Source organism: Saccostrea echinata, unplaced genomic scaffold, assembly GCF_033153115.1.
Source record: "Saccostrea echinata isolate AGI-Se365-2 ecotype Australia unplaced genomic scaffold, CSIRO_AGI_Sech_v1 ptg000002l, whole genome shotgun sequence".
NCBI lineage: Eukaryota > Metazoa > Mollusca > Bivalvia > Ostreida > Ostreidae > Saccostrea > Saccostrea echinata.
The window spans coordinates 10,649,682-10,668,954 of record NW_026889751.1 but is presented as its reverse complement, the minus strand read 5'-3'; the positions used below and the strand labels follow the sequence as shown (position 1 = coordinate 10,668,954).

Below are 19,273 nucleotides of genomic sequence, written 5' to 3'. Positions count from 1 at the left end.
TCAAGGGGATGAGAAAAACAATGCTATCCACTTGCCTTGTGCTGGTCAAGGCTTCTCTTAACATCTGGTTGAGATTTGCAGTTAAGTTCTTGGTTGACTTGTGGTGCTACTCCATCCAAAACACGGCCCACATTCTGCTTGGCGTCTAGGTACTGTTGCCAGAGATTGGCCGTGCCACTGTATTGAAGATGCTTCTCTCCTAATAAGGAGGTGAGATGTTCCCATGCCTTGTTGATTTCCGACAAATGACCCTGGACAGTGGGTCCCCTGGTAGTGTCTGACTGCATGATTTGGCGACCGAGCTCTCGAAGTTGTTCGTACTCCTGACTGTGGCTGTACAGATCATCTCTGGCATCCTTAAAAATTGTTCAAACAAAATCAATATATGAATTAATACTTTCAATATTGTACATTTGCTTTAAACTTAATTCTGGTCATAAACACCTTTTCATTGTGTCAAGAATGAATTTTTACAGCATTATTATGACCTAGACTTTCAAACCCTATGATCTTTTCTAAACATCCTACAACCTATATTCCAAGTTCGAGTTTACACAGTGATTCTCAGTATCAAATTTATCGACTGATTGTGAGGGTTACATATGTTTCTTGCACCTGAAAACAAAAATGTTGACCAAAGCCAAAGGCTGAGGTCCAAAACATACAAGCCCCAATCTCAGTCATTATCCTCGATAAGATCATTCTCAATTTGAATAAAGTTTATGATTTAAAAGAAAGTTCATAAGTACCTCAGTCTCTCTAACAAGTTCCTTGACACCCTGAAGACTGGAGGTATTTACTGCAGCTCCACCCACTCTCTCAGCAAGCTCCTGAAGCACTGCAAGAAGACTGTCCTTTCTGTTGGCGAATTCCTCCCACAGCTGAGACAGTTCTGACAAATGTCCTTGCTTTGTCTGAACATTGACACACACACTATCACACATGGCTTCCAGATTTTGCAGCTCTGAGTTAAAGTGCAGTGTTCGTTGTGTAGCTCTGTCCTTAATGACCATATGAGCCGCACCCATCTGATCGTCCAACTTATTGGCCTGCTTGTTCCATGGTAACATGGCTTTTCGGATAGCTGCCACTTCTTTGTTTATTTTCTCCACTTCTTCCTGCTGGATGTCAGGAGAGGCAAGTTTACTCTGTAACAGTTTCAATTTTGTCTGTGTGTCCTTGTGGTCTGCTGCATACTTGGACCAGTTTTCACAGATTTCTTCTCTGTTTTTCATCAGATCATCCAGTTTGCTGTAGTTGGCCATTAAATGATCGTAGCGATCCCTCAGTATGGCTGCCTCTTCTTCAGGACAATTCTGGATTAGATCCTTGAATTCCTGTGTCAGCTGACTGAACATTGGTTCATGAGCCTCACTGTCCTCCTTTAGAGCCTGCCATTAAAAATCAAAGTAACACCTTTATAGACACATTTCCATATCATCTATCCACTTTTAAACAAGAGTCCCATGGGAAGTAATTTTATTCCAAAAAAACTTAGTCATACAGAAAACATTACCTATTTGATCATATAAACTTTAAAAAAAATTACATTAGATTTTTAAGCATGAAATATCCATTCACAATATACAAAATTCTTGAAATAAAAATTTAATTACAATTTTCAAATTACCTTTAACTTTGATTGCATATCCTGAACCTCGTCTGCGTATATTTCATTGCCAGTATCAAGTTTACGTTGTGACTTTTTAAGCCATTTCTCAAAATCCTGGAGTTGACCATAAAACTGCTGCCTGTGTTTGACAGCATTTGACAATACTGCCTGCCTCTCTGCAGCATTCTCTGCTATATCAGCATATGCTGCTTTCACAGAATCCAGCTTTGACTTCAGGGCTTTCGCTCCCTCTGGTGAAGCATGCTGTTTGACTTGTTCAAACTGTCTTTGAAGAGCATTAAGATGTGGTTGCTGGCCTTTGATCTCCTCTTGTAAATTCTACAAATAAAAAAAAAATAAATTTTTACACAATACAAAAGGTTCAGACCAATAAGTTTTTCCAAATGACTGTCATTTTATTATTAAATAGCTTAAGTACTCATGTAAAATAAGGAATCTACAGTAATTAATCCCAGTGGGAGTTATTTTTCTTATCAGAGGGACAATGAACCTTAAGACTAATGTGTAAACTCCTGATGATATTACCTTGCAGAGTGCAAGCTCATGCTCCAGAACTTGAACATCAGTTGATGCCACATTTGGTTCTTCAGCAAGCTTATTCTGAAATTTATCCAAAATCTCATCAAAATTGTTGATTTCTTGATCAAAAGCAGACCATGCACCAAACATTTTGTCTGCTTTGTGGCTTCTTTCTTCTGAATTGTTGATGATGTTGTTCCAGCGTTTCTGTAAGGCCTCTATGTCTCGTTGCATGTTTGGTTGATCCATTAGGTAACCTGCCTCTGTGTTTAACTTCTCAAACACAGGAAATTGCTCTTCACACTCATGAAGGAAAGCCTAAAAACCCAAATCAACATTTTTATACTGAATTCATCTGAGAATTTTTTAAATTTTTTTTCTATCATTCAAGAATGACAGAGGCAAAATTTATAGAAAATTTTAGAACTAACCTGATGGAGTTCATGTATATCTTTAGCTTCCTCAACAGAAGAACATTTAGGGAGTTCAGTCGCACAGTATTTCTCTGCCTTCTCTATCCAAGGCATCAGTTGCTGATTCAGATTTTGGTACATCTGCCAGTGGGCTACACTTCCAGTTAGAGCAGAACTCCTGTCTTTGGCACGAGAACACAAATTTTCCCATTGCCTTCGGACACTTGATAATTTGGTTTTTAGTGCTGAAGTTTCTCTGGAGCGGAAATTTTGGGACATCCCCCTGGCATCTTTTTCCAAGGTCTCCAAAGTAATGTGGTTATCGGCCACTTCTCCAGCTATTGCCTACAATTGAAGAAATTTATATGTCATCTAAAATAAAGATTATCATTTCAAGTGAAACGTCTAGAGGGGTTTGTTGCACAAATGCTGCTATATATTCATGAAATACTGTAACATTATGTGTCTGTTGCAAACTTGAAATTTTTCATCAACTTTGGACCCAAAAGGAATGCAATCATAAGCATGACACCCTCTTTTCTAGGTGTCCACTTCTGTAATTTTTCCTTGAAAATACAGTATATCCAATGTATGGTGCATCCCCTCCAAAGTTATCACTATTCATCAAATGGAGATTCCTTACACTAAACTAGTTATTATTACATTTTGTATATATATCCTTGCGTTGAAGTCATATTCAAAGAGTATCTCATTTTTTTAGTTAATGATAACATCACAATACATACTGTTGCTTTTTGAAGTTGTTCCTCTGGAGAATCAGATTTGTTTTCATAGACCTCATTAAGTTTAGCCTCTTTTTCATTCAACCAATCACAGAAATGATTAAGCCTCTTGTAATATTCCGTCCACTTAGCAATGGTGGCTTCCAAGTCACTAAGTTTGGCATTAAGTCTGACAGAAACACCATCGAGACGTTTATCGATGTCCGTCATCTCTCCTTTGAGAGGTCCTCTTCTTTCCTGGCTAGCACCACTGCAGAGAGCTTCATTTAGTTTCTGCATATCTGATAAGCTGCTTTTTAATTTATTCAACTTCTTTTGTAGCTCCTGTTTTAAAGAAATGAAGATCATTTAATTCTTTGCATAGTTCTTACTATCAGATATATTTCTTGAAGTAAATATAAATGATTTGAAAACTAGCCTTCATGTTTACCTGAACTACTTTAATATTTTATTTTAAATGAAGCCATATTGTTAATCTTTGGCCCAATTTTAATTTGCTCTTGTCATACATGTGATAAGTCAAAGACCACAAAACTGTACAGGAGCCATAAAAAAACTGGAATTTGGGTGAAAAAACTGTACACTGCCTATCAAAAAAACGGTACAAAAAACGGTATAAAATATCACTTAAATTCTTCTGATAAGGCACCTTATTTCTTAACCAACAAATATATATTATTGCAAATGTCTTATTTTAAAAGTTGTAATGGAGATTTGAATGCTTTAAAATTTCATATATTGTGTTTTATAATCACAATGTTTTTATGAATCGACTATAAATTAACTAGTTTAGATGATAGTTTGTTTGCCCGCTTTATTTAGTATTAACGTGAGAGTCAATGTCTCCAATTTACATCTTGTTCATATAACTAATATATACATCAGCAATGCTAAATAACAGCAGCAAATACAATCATACATAAATTTCAGCACATAAAAACTTAAAACTATATCCTTCATTTCATCGTAATTATGGTAATAAACATCGGAGATCTGGGTCAGATTCATGTATATGAAGTCATGTATATCAACTTTAGAAGTTGGCTTAATTTTTTTTCCAATCAAATTACGAAACATTAACAGTTGTAATTAAGTACCCCTTTAAAAATAAAGCTACCTAAAGGGGCATCTTGATACGGATTTATAGCAAGATAATTATCCCAATTGGCAGTTCACACCTTCACACGCGATGGTTTGTGTACACTACACAATTATCAGAAGGTCAAGTTTCAAACACAGGTGACTTTTTCCGGTGTCTCGTGAGCGAAAATGAGAGGAAAATGGCGGCATTTAGCGAGAAATTCAAAATACTGTACAAATTTTCATATTCCGTGAATTTTGGTGTCATGCCGGTACACGATAAATGGGCTCGAAAAAACTGTACATTTTGCGTACGGCAGGTACATATCACATGTATGTCTTGTTGTCAGTTGAGGATGAATTTAAAACAGGGCAAAATCATTTAAAAGTGTCCTAGAGCAAAATAAGACATGCTGAAAAAATCCCTGTATACAAGTTTTTATTACCATACCTTCTTAGCTTTGAGGTCTTTTTCTGCCACATCCTGTCCTGTGGTGGCTGGGGGTTTTTCCAGCTCTTTCTCTGCTTCCTTTAAGTATTGTAGTAGATTCTGTTTCTCTGTTTCATACTGTTCCCATTCCTTTACTTTTTGCTGTAAGAAAGGCAAAGTGATTTGAAGATTGATAAATCTTTTTTTTTTTTTTGCAATATACATCCATGCATAATTGTTCTTTAAAATCACTGAACTAAGCAAAAATTTACATTTTTCATATGTGACAAAGTCCCCTCCCAAAGAAATTTTTTTAAAAATGTCCTTGCAAGAAAATGACCCCCCCCCCCCTCCTTTAAAAATCAGGAAATGTCACTAACCTTTCATAATTTTGTTCTAGAATGAAGTAAAATACCTTTAATAATTTTGCTTGTGAATGAAGTAAAATTCCTTACCTTTTTCAGATAGTGATAAAGAAACCCATACATTTTAATTATCTTAGTTCCCTCTTTCGAGACTTGTTGGATTAATGTCTTACCTTGAGTTTTTCATGTTTAGCTCTGGCTTTGTCATTTGTGTCCTTCCATTTCTTGTCTAACTCATTGACCTGTTCGGCGACAAATTTTGGTGCGTTCTTTTCCCTCTGGAGCCGCTTGCCAGCTTCTATGTCGGCCTGAATGTTGTGCTTCTCTGAATCCAGTTTCATCATGATATTCTACAGATAGAAAACTTCTACATTAACCACTCAATTCCCTGCCCTAATCTAATCTGATCAGCCACCTAGGAACATCTCATAAGTAGATCATTGGTGGGTATTATCATAATGTATCAACATAGTCAATCAAAGCTGCCATACATACATAGATGAAAACAAACCCTATCAGCTATAAACAAACATTTTTTTAATTTCATTTGCAAATGTGCATTTTCTAAAAATTACAATTAATTTGAAAATCACTCATGGTTTAAGAAGGTAATGATTCAAGTTCAGTAAGCAATATGAATCTGATCAAATTCTTTTTTTTTTTTAATTGTCATACATTTCTAATAGATAAGGTAGCCTATAGTTACCATTCACTTCTCTAAGCATTGAATGAGTACAGGTATTTTTTGCCATTGAGACTGCTTAAAAAGTTAGATGAGGTGTACATACAAATTAATAACACGTTAGATTTCGATAAAAATCTGTATGCATACCTCATCTGATACACCATAGTAAAGTGTATAATTATATAACCATTAAATGATTATTTTTACAAATTTTTGCCACTGAATATTTTAAGATATGTCATATTCCTGTAATCTCACTAAACACTCAACAACTGTTTAACATCTTCATGCAACAGCTGAGCTGTTCTGGTCAAATGTGACCTCTTGGAGAAAACAGATCCCCCCCCTTTTTTTTTATCCAAATAAATTTTTCAGAATTCAGAAATATTAATGTTATGTGTTGTTCATTAATAAATGTATTGTCAAATGGAAAAAAAATCTTAAAATTGTGTTTAGAAATTATTGCAGGCTGCACATTAGTTAATCTTTCAAGGATCATGCCATGATTAAAGTTAATATTCCCAAACCCTTCCCCTAAATTTAGCCTTCCTGCACAACACATGCAAGAACTGAAATGTTTCTAAGATGAAAAAGTATGCATATATGCCTTTTTTCTTAATTTTTACCAGATTTGTTACCCAAGGGTTCCTGATACAAAGTGGAATGCTTTTCTGGTGCATCCCTGATTGACTAGAAAAAATTCTGATCCTGAAATCATGAAATATCAGGTATTCCATAATAAATACATTTTATATTTTTGTTGATATTTCAAGAATTCATTTACAATGTAATTCAGCAAAAAATATTTGTTAAACACATTTTCCCCAAAAGTGACCTTTCCACTCCCAAAACGGCCAAAATTCTGTCAAAAAAATGGGCATAATCATATGAAATGCAACTTGTTCAGTCTCTCTGCCTTACATAGCAGTGTGCAAGATCTTCTGTAGACATCAGGAAGTTATCTATCATTTTACTTATTTTATAAACTTAAATGTGAATAATCTGAAAAAAAATGTCCTAAAAACAAAAATTGGTCTACTGACTCATACTTCTATTTGCTTACTACCTTTAAAACAACCTGTGGGTTACATCCAAATTAAACCATCCCAAAAAATGCATGGAAACAATGCATATACATATATTAATAAATATACCCACAATCCTTCCCATGACCCTGAAAATTAATATTTTTAGTAATAGAAGTTTACTCCTTCCAACCCTGTAAGCCCAAAAACAATACCAGCAGCTTTTCCATAGTGGAAATATTAGAACTTCCGAACCCCATGCGCCCCTTCTCTAGTTATTTCATGGAAATACAATTCTATTTTTAGCAACATCAGTTACATGCTTTGAACCCATGACCTACATGGCAAATTCATCAAGGTATTCTTTAAATCAACCCATGAGGCAAATATGATCATTCCAACTTTAACAAGTAACAAGTTATTGCACAAAAAAGCAGAGCGGGGTGGATGGGCACAACATGGATAGCCATGTATGCTCTCCCATTATTATTTATAATGCTGAGGGCATAACAAATGAATGATAATGCAACAAATGCAGGTAAAAACCTATTGCAACAATAGAGGATAAATAAATTCCTACAGATTTATATAGATCACCTGAATTCACAAATTAATTTTTGGTAAGTAACTGATCAAATACCCATGTTTTTTTCTACTTTAGTAAAAAGATCCTCACAAAACTTCTCTGCAGAGAAAAGCAGTCAAGCAACACACCAAATAAGAAGGGGAAAAAAATAGATGGTTAACAGTGAGTTGGTAAAAATATCATGAAAAGACAGTCATATATAGATACTCAATCATTGCCTAAGTCATTAACGTTTTCCCATGCTTGAGGTGCATTTAGTAGTGTATCTTTTTTCAGCACAATATCAAAATCAACACAAGCTCCTTTTTAAAGCAAGGCCTGGACACTTTGAGCACTTATCACCAGTCTAGTCTACAGGCAAACCAATCAAGTGTCCAGAACCTGCTTGTCAGATCGTAGAAAGCAATATGTTTGTAATTTCAACATCTAGCAAAAAAACTGATGAATATCAGTCATTCAATTTTTAACATTATGTCATTTCTTTTTGTGTTCCATTGTGTTTGTTTGTTGGTTGGTTGGTTCATATCCTACTCAAGATAGCACTTCAACCCATTTAGCACTCTATTACTCACAAATCAGAGAAGAGCTCAAGATATCAAATTGATAAATAAAAGATTTCAATACATTTTTTTTTTTTGCAATAGTAATGCAGTCTTTTTATATATACATGTAAATATAAGTGAAAGACTTTTTAAAAATATTTTTTCACCTCCTTAATTATGGACTTTAAAGGACTTATCGCATGTTTCTAAATTATTTGAAACTAAATGCGTATTACGTTCCTTATGAACACAATTTATAAATTCTGTGTTTTTACTGTGGATAAATCGCGGTAATTAACCAATTATTGACTCAAATGAAAACCCCTGAATTAAAAATCTAAGTTAATTAGATAACGATCACGTGACCCTGTGACGTCAAAGGCGACAATGGCTGATCAGCTCTTCATTAATCTTACTAAAATATACGCGATACAACCTGAATTTTCTGCGTTGTGGACGACCAAATCACTTATTTTATCGATATAAAATAGAATATTCAACCTTATATGTTAGAATTGTCAGCAAGAAAAAATCTGAAAAACCTGTTAACATTGTAAAAATACCAGCGACGATAGCGAGGGAGACGCAGCGAAAACGAAGAAACTCGCCATAACAATGCAATTTGATTTGTCATCTTATCACATGTATTAACTTATTTGATTCACATATTAAACATTATGACTTATATAACTTTGTTATTCTTCGTTTTGTATATAATATTAATTTATGGAAGTCTTCATACGTTTTTTAAAGTATCAAGTATGGTGATCTTGAAAAATAAATTCTCGATCACGAAACATTGCCGTAATTAGAGCTACAGGTTCTAAATGTTTTGAATAAAAAACGAAAATATCTTAAAAGCCTCATACCTTAGAACTAATTAATGTTTCTATAGTAATTGAAAAGGATATAAAGAATTAATTTTTTCAGCATTTTTCGTAATTTAGCTGCATTTGCCATCGATAGCTCCGTTATTAGTGTTCATATTCTCATCTCTCTATCACCGAATTGTCGCCTATGACGTCAGAGCAGTATTTCGCCGAAATCCGACAGAAATATGCATATTACCGTATTTGAATTTCAACTCTCAATATCTCTTAAAATATGCTTTCAACAACGTTTATTGTATTCAGTATTTTAATAAATAAGGTTATAGATAATATTTTTCATAAAATTACGATTTTTGTAAGATTATGCGATAAGTCCTTTAAAATATATGCCCCTCACCAACATGAATGAGCAATCTCTACCAGAGTTCTGCTTTTTTTGTCTCGTCACTGGCTCAGATTTCACAAGATCCTTTTACTCAAACTCTTAACAGAATTTTAATTATGTACAAACTTAATAATCTAGTTAAAAAATTGATTGTGAATGGGAATGTATATGTTTGTACCACAGTAAGATAGTAACTACTCAGGAAAATGAGTTATTGTGATCCCCTTGATTTTTTGAGATTGTTTTTTTTTTTTTGTGATTGGTTAACAAGTGCAGAAATGGGTTGATAGGAATACAATGACAGAATTTCCAAAATTTAGTGCAACACATCTTGCTTTCCACTTTCACAACATTGTTATACATGCATCAGGAGGCTTTGTGTTGGAAGATAAAAAATTTGAATTTTCGCACAACAGAATTTTTTTAAGCAAGGTAAAAAATTGAAATAAAAAGACACACTTCTGAATACAGGAGAGGTAAAATAGTATAAAAACAATAACTAATATGCAATTTGTCACCAAATAGTCCGGTAAAATACTAACATAGCCCTGTATGGAAGAAAAACATGAAAACATCAGCATTATTTCAGCAGCAAAGGCTACCCATTCATCTCCCTAAAATCTACCATCAAACAACTTATTCTAGCTGTACTGCATTGGCAGTAAACTTCAGTTATTGATCTACTAGTACTTTCATTTCTAATCTTGTCAGCAAAAAACATAAATAAATAAAAATTCTTAACAATATGACACAGCACTAAAACACTAGGTTATCCATATGTATTGTATACATTTGATTTACCTCATGTTCCTGTAGGTACGCCCTCGCATCCTCCAGACCGTCAATACTTGGGTCGTCACTGACCAGTCTCTGGGTCTCGTCCAACCAATGGCTGCGCTTCTCGAGATTGTCTCTATAGTCATAGGCCTTAGAGAAAATGGCCGACTTCTCGGACACTCTATTCAAATCTGGCTGCAGTCCAGAGAATTTGGCCAACAGATCTTGTAAGCGTTTTTGTTCATTCTTTGTGTCAGTCTCTCCATTGTCTTGAAGTAGTTCATTTAAGTTTTCTTGTAGCCACTTAGCATCATCTGACAGTTTACCCATGTTTCTTACAGCTCTCTGTAAATTATTATGACAAGCATTAACATTACTCACATTTACATGCATCTTTCTAGAAAGTTATTACAGCTGACCTAAAAGGACTTGTACATTATTAAATGTGCACACAAAAATATATACAGAGTAAGAACACTACATTTTATAAGAAACAACATAGAGACTCTGTTACATCAGCGAGAAATCAGCATCCAGACTAACATGTTAAACTAATGGCATGATCTCACATGAGCTGAAAACTATTATAGATGAAGAAGCCTAGTTCTTACTTGATATTTAGCTTGTAAGTCTTTGTATTCCTCATTGGTTAAATCTTCCTTCTGTAGCTGTGTCATCAAATCCTGGATTGTGGCAACATTTGTGGCAAAGTCATCAAGTCTGTCAAAATATTGTTTTCATAATTACATACTGCAAATTTTGACATTAATTGCTAGAACTTTTTTACGCATAATACATGTATATAAATCAACCATACTGAATTTTACCCCAACTTCATTTTTTTTTTTAAATGCTTTTGTGAAACAACACTAGTCATTATGTTCAAACTGTCATCAGCCTTAGCCCTTACTTTTGATTATATTCCTTCCATCGTTCTGGGAGTTGCTTTAGCTCTAAACAAACACTATCCATGATGGTCTGAAGTTTGTCCCAGCGAGCTTTGTTATCTTCATATCGGTCCTGTAAACTGTGGTCTTTAGGGTCCAGCTTGTTTAAATCCACTGCCAGTTTCTGCATTGTCTCAAGACAATTGATGCAAGTGGGTCTAAATGGACCTTCATTGAACATTTGCTAAATAAAAAAAAGTTGTGCAAAGCTATAGCTTGAGAATTAAGTATCATGCACAGCATATCAATGTATCAAGCTATATGACTTTCCACTAATATTTTGAGTTCTACATAGTATGCATCTATATGGACCTGATTTAACATTAGTACAGTAGCACAAAGCAAAAAAAAATTTATTTGAATTTTGTAACACTAAGAAAGACGAAGTACCAAATCTAAAGTAGCAAATTTACTTCTTTTGTTAAATGTTTCATACGATGATGAAAAAGATATTAATGAAACAAGAGACTGACTCTTATCTCATTAAGTTTTACAACAAATGTTCATTCTCTAAAGCAATAAAAAACATACTCTGTGTTTTTGCAGTGTTGCTTTCACATTTTCATTTCGTTGAAGTTGTGCCTTTTCCTGCTGTAATGTCTTTTCAGCCTTTTCTACATTAGACACAAAATTCATTTCTGGCAGGAGGAACTCCAGCTTCAGAAGGCACACTGGAGCTTCTGCAAGTATTGCCTACAAAGATACAAGAGGATTATGGACACTGACAGTCAAATAAGTATATCTTGAGTATTATGGCATAATTTCTATAGCTTAAAATCCATTTTAATGCCCCTGTCTCCTCTTCAATACCAACTTATATAAGAAAAAAATAAAAATATTCCTTTTTTTTCAAAGATGAAATGCTGGATAACTGAGAAATTTAAGATTATGGGTACCTTCCATCTCTCGTTTACATCCGACATTCGATCCTGGATTTCCACTTGGTCGCATTTCTCTAGAACATTTACAATGTCTTGACCTGCCTTCAAACATTCGTCTTTTATCTTGTGGTCCACTTTATCAAAAAACTTTTTGTGTTTACGGATGCATGTTTCGGGATCGTCAGCTTGGTCATCTAGTACGGCTCTGGCCTGCTGTAACCAGCCGTCTACAGCTGCCTCCTTCTGCTGATACACCCTCCATAATCGACACAAGTTCTCCAGGTTCTTCTCCCAGTCCTTGGCACTTCCTATACACTCCTAATAAAATTTACAAACACAGGATAAAAATGTACTTATCATGGTGTATTCAAAATTTACTGCAAAAAGTAGGGCTTGAACTAGAATTTATAACGCTATCAGAATTTCTATGTATCATATTTATAAGAAATATATTTTGAGTTTTCCAAATTAGCACACTGATAATTGTCCCAAAAGTAATAAAAGTAAATATTTTAAAAACGTTTATAAAATCTTGTGTCAGGTTCCACAATAAAACAATACCTGAAATCTTTGATTAAGTGCAGACATGGGATCATCCACTGGACTGAAATCTACATTCTTCAGCTTGGACTTTGTACTGGTCACTTTTTGATGAACTTTGTTCTTGCTTTCAACAATGGATTTTTGATAAGTTGTTTCTTGAAAGAAAGCCTTCAAAGAAATTAATGTTAAAACATCATTCATAGTCTGCCCTTCTGATCAAGAGGAAATATAACAAATATTAAGATTAATTTGTTTTTTCTGTAATTTTCTGACTATGCCAAGATAAAACTAGAGGTACTGTGAGTAAAGCTCACAAATGATACCCTGTCCCCCACTTAATATTGTTAATTGTTGGTAGAATTTTTTTAATGAAATAGCAGATAGTCATATTACATGGCATTTTACTTTCCAGTCATTGACCTTGAACTTGTCCGATTATTATGGGTCAAGATCAAACTTTGTTTGCTTGAGGAGGGGGGAGCATAAAGTATACAGTCCACATACCTTATGTTTTTCTAACCTCTCCTCTGCACCTTTCTGAGAGCCCTCCATTTTGTTACTACTGAGTATTTTTTCTCCTTTATCTAACCAAATATTCAGATCAGAGATGCCTGTTTCCAGGGACTCTACATTTGGAAGAACGGCTTTGAGGTATTTAATGCGCTCTGGAATTTCTTTTCTCAGTCTCACTATGACCTCTTTTTGGATATTGAGAGTCTGTAGCATTTCGTTGACCACTTCCTGGTCGCTGTCCTTGACTAGGGATTGAGCAGTTTTTGTTGTGGTTTTGAAATCATTTTCCATTTCTGGGATTTGATTCCCACACAGCTGCATAAAAATATAAACTTATTATAAGTGAAATACTATTACCAAAACAATCATTTGTTTTAAGTGGATAATATATTCAGCAATAACACTGTAACTATCTAATTAATTCCTTAAATTAATTCTCTGTTGTTAATTAGGAATCTAGTGAATTAAAAGGAATTGTAAAGAACAATCTCTTTTAACATTAAGCACCTCTTATGATCAACACCACAGACAGGGTAGATATACATACAGTCATGTCCTGTAAATGATCCTTTAGGTTTGAATGAATACAGGGTATTGGCTGCATCATCAACTCCTCTGCATTCTTCAACCATTCAGAAAGCCTTTCTACGCCTTCTGCATACTCTTGTCTTCCTTTTCCAATAATTTCCACTTTTTTGAATTCCTCGAAACTCTCTGTGACATTTCTAAATTCCGTATTCAGTAGTGCTAGAGTCTGTTCTATTTCCTCTGCCACTGGTTCACGGCAGACATGGATCAGATAATTCCCTGAATCTGTGACCTGCTGAAGTCTTTCTTGATAGACCGGGATTTCACTGAAATGCTGCTGTTTTTCTTCATTAGACCGGGACATCACCGATTCCCCTTCATTTATAAAAGCTGTCAATGTTTCAATATTAGCATTATACTGCTTCCAGTTTTCTAAAGCACCTTCTAATTTTGGTAACACATTTTTAATGTCCTCTGAAACATTCTTCCACTGTGTCCTTTCTTCTTTAAGAAATTCCACCACTTGCTGTTCACCATCTTTTCCTAGAAAACAAATTCACTTATGAAGCTCAGAATCTCAACATTCACAATTCCAAAAAATTCATTTAAAGACTTATTAAAACTTATCATTCTATCAAATTAATCTACATATACTTAATCTGAATTTGAGCTCACTGAATCACAACTATCCCTCTTCAAACTGTATAAGACACAGTATACAGGGTTATTTTAGCCTTGTGTCACTTTCGCCCTTTTACACTTTCAAACAATTTGCCCAGTTTTAAATTCATTCAGGCACAGTTGTGTTCGAGAGTTTATGCTGTCTTTCTTGAATTTGCCTCATTTTAAATTCACCCACTTGCAGCGAGGGCGAGAGTGGCGAAAATAAAATGGGAATGAAAATTTCTCTTTGTACAGTATTTGACTTTACCTGCTGATTTCCTCCAGACTTCAGCCTTTTTGTCCAGCTGTGTTGATAACTGATTGTAATTGTTTAACAACTGCTGAGCATCGACAAAGTCATGGTAGTCTTCTAATAACTGTTCCACCTCCTCCTGTTGACCCAGCTTCTCGTTCCAGACTCCCAGCTTAGCCTCTGCCGACTCTCTAAGGGCCATAACCCTCTGTTGATATTCCTCATATTCTAAACGCTTCTCACGTCGCGGATATTCCTTCAGTAGAGCTGTCAGACGATTGGCTAAGCTTTCCATCTGAGGTTGAATCAGGAATTCTCCTTCGTATTTACCAGCTTTCTTTACTTGATAAAAGAATGTTTTCCAAGATTCTGCATCTTTGAAATATTCCTATAAAAATACAAGATATACAATGTACATGTTCTTAAGTTTAAAAAAATAAAGATATACATTAGTTTAAGAAAATAAACTTATACACATTTTTATCAAACTATGTATGACTTATTTAATCTTCATCTACTGTACAAATAAATATTTTTTAAACCATCACTTATCAGTTCAAAACCATATCACATTTAATTTCTGCAGTCCTTGTACTTTAAAAGGAAAACTTGAATTATGTTTGCATTTTTTCCCTTGGAACTGCTTTAAAAATAAGGGAAACTGATACACTCTGCTGTTTTCTTTCTTTTTTTAATATAATTTTTTTTCAAATTTATGATTGATTCCACAATAGTTCAATTACATTCCAAACAATTTGATTTAAATAACCATGTATAGTGTACATACCACTGATTCCTGCAGCAGTTTAGCTAACTGTTGTGCCAGATCCAGTCTGTCTTCAGCATTTTCTGGCTGTTGCTCTAACACTTCCTCCCCCTGGTTTAACCAATCTCCAAACTTTCCCAACTTCCCTGGAAGACTGGCATCTAACTTCCACAGCCACATTCTGGTTCGTCTGGCAGCACTGCACCATTTGGAATTCAGTTCAGCCCACATTGGTTCCGTGATTTTTAAGGCTTTTTTGGCCAGACATTTCTCCTCTAATTTTTTATAAACAGCTTGTCTTCTGTCAAGTTCAGCTTTAAAAGCCAAATAGTCCTACAAAGCACAAAAAAAATTCTAAAAGATTTTTTTTCAAGTTATTTTAGATATCAACCATAGATCCATATAACAACCTATTAACTGATTTTAAAGGAGATAGCTATTAGATCAAATTCCTGAAAGAAACTTGCTCTTAGCAAGCCTTAAGAAATTATCCCTGTACAACCAATTCATAAGTGTATAATACAAATAAAGTGACCAGTGGTTATATACCATGTATTCCTGTTGTCGGTCAGTGACAGGTTGGTCAACAATCTGTAGGACCTCTTCAGCCTCAGTACTTAACCAGGTCATCAGGTCAGTGTAGTCATTCATCTCTTGCGTAGCAGGATCCTTACTTCTTCGTCCCAACTGAAAATTTAAATAAAATACAATGTATCTACAGTGCATCAGAATTTATGTAAAACTTTAAAATCTGATATTCATTTCAAAGTTGTTAAAGGTATACAGCCTCATTGGGAAATTTCCCATCTCACTTCAAAGTTGTCAATGTCTTAAATGACATAAGGCCTTAATGGGAGATTTTCCTTTTCTTATCAGGTAATCATATATATTTACTTATGATCTGAATCCATTCATTCTTACTAACATCTGGATCCTCCCCTGCCTAACGGGTGGTCTTATATATTTACTCTTCATCTACTATATATTTAGTCTTACTTATAGTTGGATCCTCCCCCACCTAGGGGGTGACCTTATTCTTCATCTTACTATATTCAGTCTTACTTATAGTTGGATCCTCCCCCACCTAGTGGGTGACCTTACTCTTCATCTTACTATATTCAGTCTTACTTATAGTTGGATCCTCCCCCACCTAGGGGGTGACCTTATTCTTCATCTTACTATATTCAGTCTTACTTATAGTTGGATCCTCCCCCACCTAGTGGGTGACCTTATTCTTCATCTTACTATATTCAGTCTTACTTATAGTTGGATCTTCCCCCATCTAGTGGGTGACCTTACTCTTCATCTTACTATATTCAGTCTTACTTATAGTTGGATCCTCCCCCACCTAGTGGGTGACCTTACTCTTCATCTTACTATATTCAGTCTTACTTATAGTTGGATCCTCCCCCAAATAGTGGGTGACCTTACTCTTCATCTTACTATATTCAGTCTTACTTATAGTTGGATCCTCCCCCACCTAGTGGGTGACCTTACTCTTCATCTTACTATATTCAGTCTTACTTATAGTTGGATCCTTCCCCACTAGGGGTTGACCTTACTCTTCATCTTATTGCATTCAGTCTCTCTTATAGTTGGATCCTCCCCCACCTAGGGGGTGACCTTATATATTTACTGTTGACCTTACTACATTCATTATAACTTACAGCTGGATCCTCCCCTGCCTCGGGGTAAGCTTTCAGGAACTGAGCCACATATGTCATCACAGACTTTTCATCAGGTTTCTCAACATCAACATCTGTAACATGGATAATGAAAGGTTTTAGTTACAACACCACCATTTTCTTAATTTTACCAAAGGGGGGGGGGGTCTATTAACACAATGTAAGAAACTGTTTCAATGGACAATACATAAAAACAGCTTATCTTTCAGCTAATACACAGTCTCATTGTCCATAGAATCTATATAATTAAGGACCCAGGGCCCCATTTTACAAAGAACTCACAACTAAAACCAAAAGCTCAAGGTGATCATGTAAACTGAATTTTTCTGTTAAAAATTGATTGCATAAAAATATCCTTCAAAATTTTTCTAGAAAGATAATACCATTATCAAAAAATAATGTGAAGAAAAAAGTTTTCGCAAAATTACAATTGAACTTCGCTATCTTGAACACTGATATCTCAATTACCATGGATATCTAAAAGTCAGTTGGAAGTCTCCACTAATTTTTCTTAATGAATTTTAAGCTCAGTTACTCGAACATACTTGGATATCTTGAAGTTTTGCTTGATCCCATTAAGTTCAAGATAACAAGGTTTGACTGTATTTTGTAAGTGGACCCCCAGAATACTACTTACCCTCAGGATCTAAGAGTCTTGGAATACCCAAGTGATCCTCAGCCGTGGAGAAAGCCTGTTCTAGATTGACTCGGGCCGACTGATTCCTTACATTCTCAAAGTCTATCAGATCTGGACGGATGGTGTGGACAATGGCGTTAAAGGCTAAGCCATCTCGCCAACTTTTACCGAAGTCTTTGATTTCAATTCCATATTTCCTGTGAAATCAACAAAACGTGTTTCAAAAATCTTGATGATATGCATGTAGGGAGTTTTACTAGACAGATTATGAAAAATAAATATTTAATGAAATGCGTAAAAAAAATTCCATACTTTGTAATTGCATTCCCTGTCCAGGCTAGAAGTGCCTTCTTGGCATTCATACGGAATTTCTCCAACGCTGACATAGGTTTGTCTGGGTCCTGGTCTTGTTGAGCAAATGTGTCTTCAATCTTAAAAGCAGATTCATATTTATTTACTACTTCCAACTTGACAACCACAAAAAAAATTCAGACCATTAAATATCATATCTACAGAACCTTCAAGAATCTTTTAAGAAATTTAAAAAAAAAAAAAATTATATAGTTATAGTATATGATTTTGTGCACAGGTTTCTTTATAATCAAAAATTCTGGTGAAATTGCATGTACTTATTCATTTGAGAAAATAAAAAATCAGTGGAAAGTCAGAGGAACAATGTACGGCCATGTTTATTTCTTCATTAGTATAGTACTTACTTGAAAGTACAGAATTATGGTCCATATTAATCCCAGAACAATGGATGGTTTTCCATCAGCAATGTCAGATACATTGATATTCACCAATTTAATCTGAAAAAGTTCACAAAAATATTATCAAGTGAAAAAAAAAGCCTGCTTCATTCAATTTAATCATGACACATACATACTGTATACGTACATAAAAATATTCATATAAAGGCTAAGCTATACTGACCTTTTTCATCTCTAAGAATTTGAGAGCTGTAGATATATTGCTGACATGATGAACTCGCTTCAGTTTTCCTCGTTCCATTTGCTAAAAAATATATATAACAAAGGCTTAAATACGTAATGTCAAAAACCTTCAGTTGATGATTAAAAATTTTGACATGATGATAAACACTCAGAAGTAAGAGGAACCCAAGGAAGATCACTATGTGGCTTCATGGCTAACCTGATTCAGCGATGGGGATAACTATAATCCATTTAATTTGCTGTCTAATAAAATCAAATTATTGGAATCGATCTTATCCAAGAATGACAATGCTGTTCACGAATTGCTATTTGAATTGGACAAGAAAATATTCAAAATAAACCTTGAAAATCTTTGATACGGTCATTTTTACCAATAACCTTCCTAAATATGACAGATAAGGTTAGGTTATGGATCTTCTAAAGCATGATACAATATATTGCTATTAATCCTAAGGGAATGTAAGTATAATTTTTTTTCTCCAAAGATTATAATAGATACTGTCTTTGCCCAGCTTTTTGTCACAAAGAGAAAAATATACCCCTAAAGTCCAAGTCCCCACCTGGACAATGCATAGACCCATCTCTCCCATTTGGATAATGTACACACACACCCACCCCCAACTTGATAAGGTACTGGTCAGCTGTTTTTTTACCAGTATATATTGTGAAGTCTAATAGGGTAATACTTAAAGCCCCTAATACAAAATAAAGTTTTCAACATTGTTTTCTGTTTTTACTCTATATAACAGCAGTAAACTGAACAGTAAACGAAAGAAAACTAAATCAACGGTCATTTTAATATCAAGGATTGACATATGGGGCACCTTGTTACAATCACATAACAATTTAAACTGGACCTCACTTAAGTTGTTATAATGGTGACAAAAATAT

The 19,273-nt window shown here is 34.7% G+C and overlaps 1 protein-coding gene across 1 annotated transcript in view; it reads right to left on the bottom strand.

Moving 5' to 3' along the window:
- LOC133172374 (muscle-specific protein 300 kDa-like) overlaps positions 1–19,273 on the bottom strand; it is a 144,583-nt gene that overhangs the window by 112,197 nt on the left and 13,113 nt on the right. The window contains exons 5-28 of the mRNA XM_061307249.1: positions 18,363–18,443; positions 18,146–18,238; positions 17,742–17,860; positions 17,430–17,626; positions 16,775–16,866; positions 15,657–15,794; positions 15,129–15,440; positions 14,357–14,729; positions 13,445–13,968; positions 12,889–13,212; positions 12,403–12,552; positions 11,857–12,159; positions 11,492–11,653; positions 10,924–11,144; positions 10,625–10,733; positions 10,038–10,358; positions 5,357–5,533; positions 4,840–4,980; positions 3,312–3,632; positions 2,584–2,910; positions 2,159–2,470; positions 1,631–1,951; positions 750–1,391; positions 36–356 (exon numbers count right to left, since the gene is read on the bottom strand). Of these exons, the coding sequence (XP_061163233.1) occupies positions 36–356; positions 750–1,391; positions 1,631–1,951; positions 2,159–2,470; positions 2,584–2,910; positions 3,312–3,632; positions 4,840–4,980; positions 5,357–5,533; positions 10,038–10,358; positions 10,625–10,733; positions 10,924–11,144; positions 11,492–11,653; positions 11,857–12,159; positions 12,403–12,552; positions 12,889–13,212; positions 13,445–13,968; positions 14,357–14,729; positions 15,129–15,440; positions 15,657–15,794; positions 16,775–16,866; positions 17,430–17,626; positions 17,742–17,860; positions 18,146–18,238; positions 18,363–18,443 (6,081 nt within the window). The remainder of the gene's footprint in view (positions 1–35; positions 357–749; positions 1,392–1,630; positions 1,952–2,158; positions 2,471–2,583; positions 2,911–3,311; positions 3,633–4,839; positions 4,981–5,356; positions 5,534–10,037; positions 10,359–10,624; positions 10,734–10,923; positions 11,145–11,491; positions 11,654–11,856; positions 12,160–12,402; positions 12,553–12,888; positions 13,213–13,444; positions 13,969–14,356; positions 14,730–15,128; positions 15,441–15,656; positions 15,795–16,774; positions 16,867–17,429; positions 17,627–17,741; positions 17,861–18,145; positions 18,239–18,362; positions 18,444–19,273) is intronic.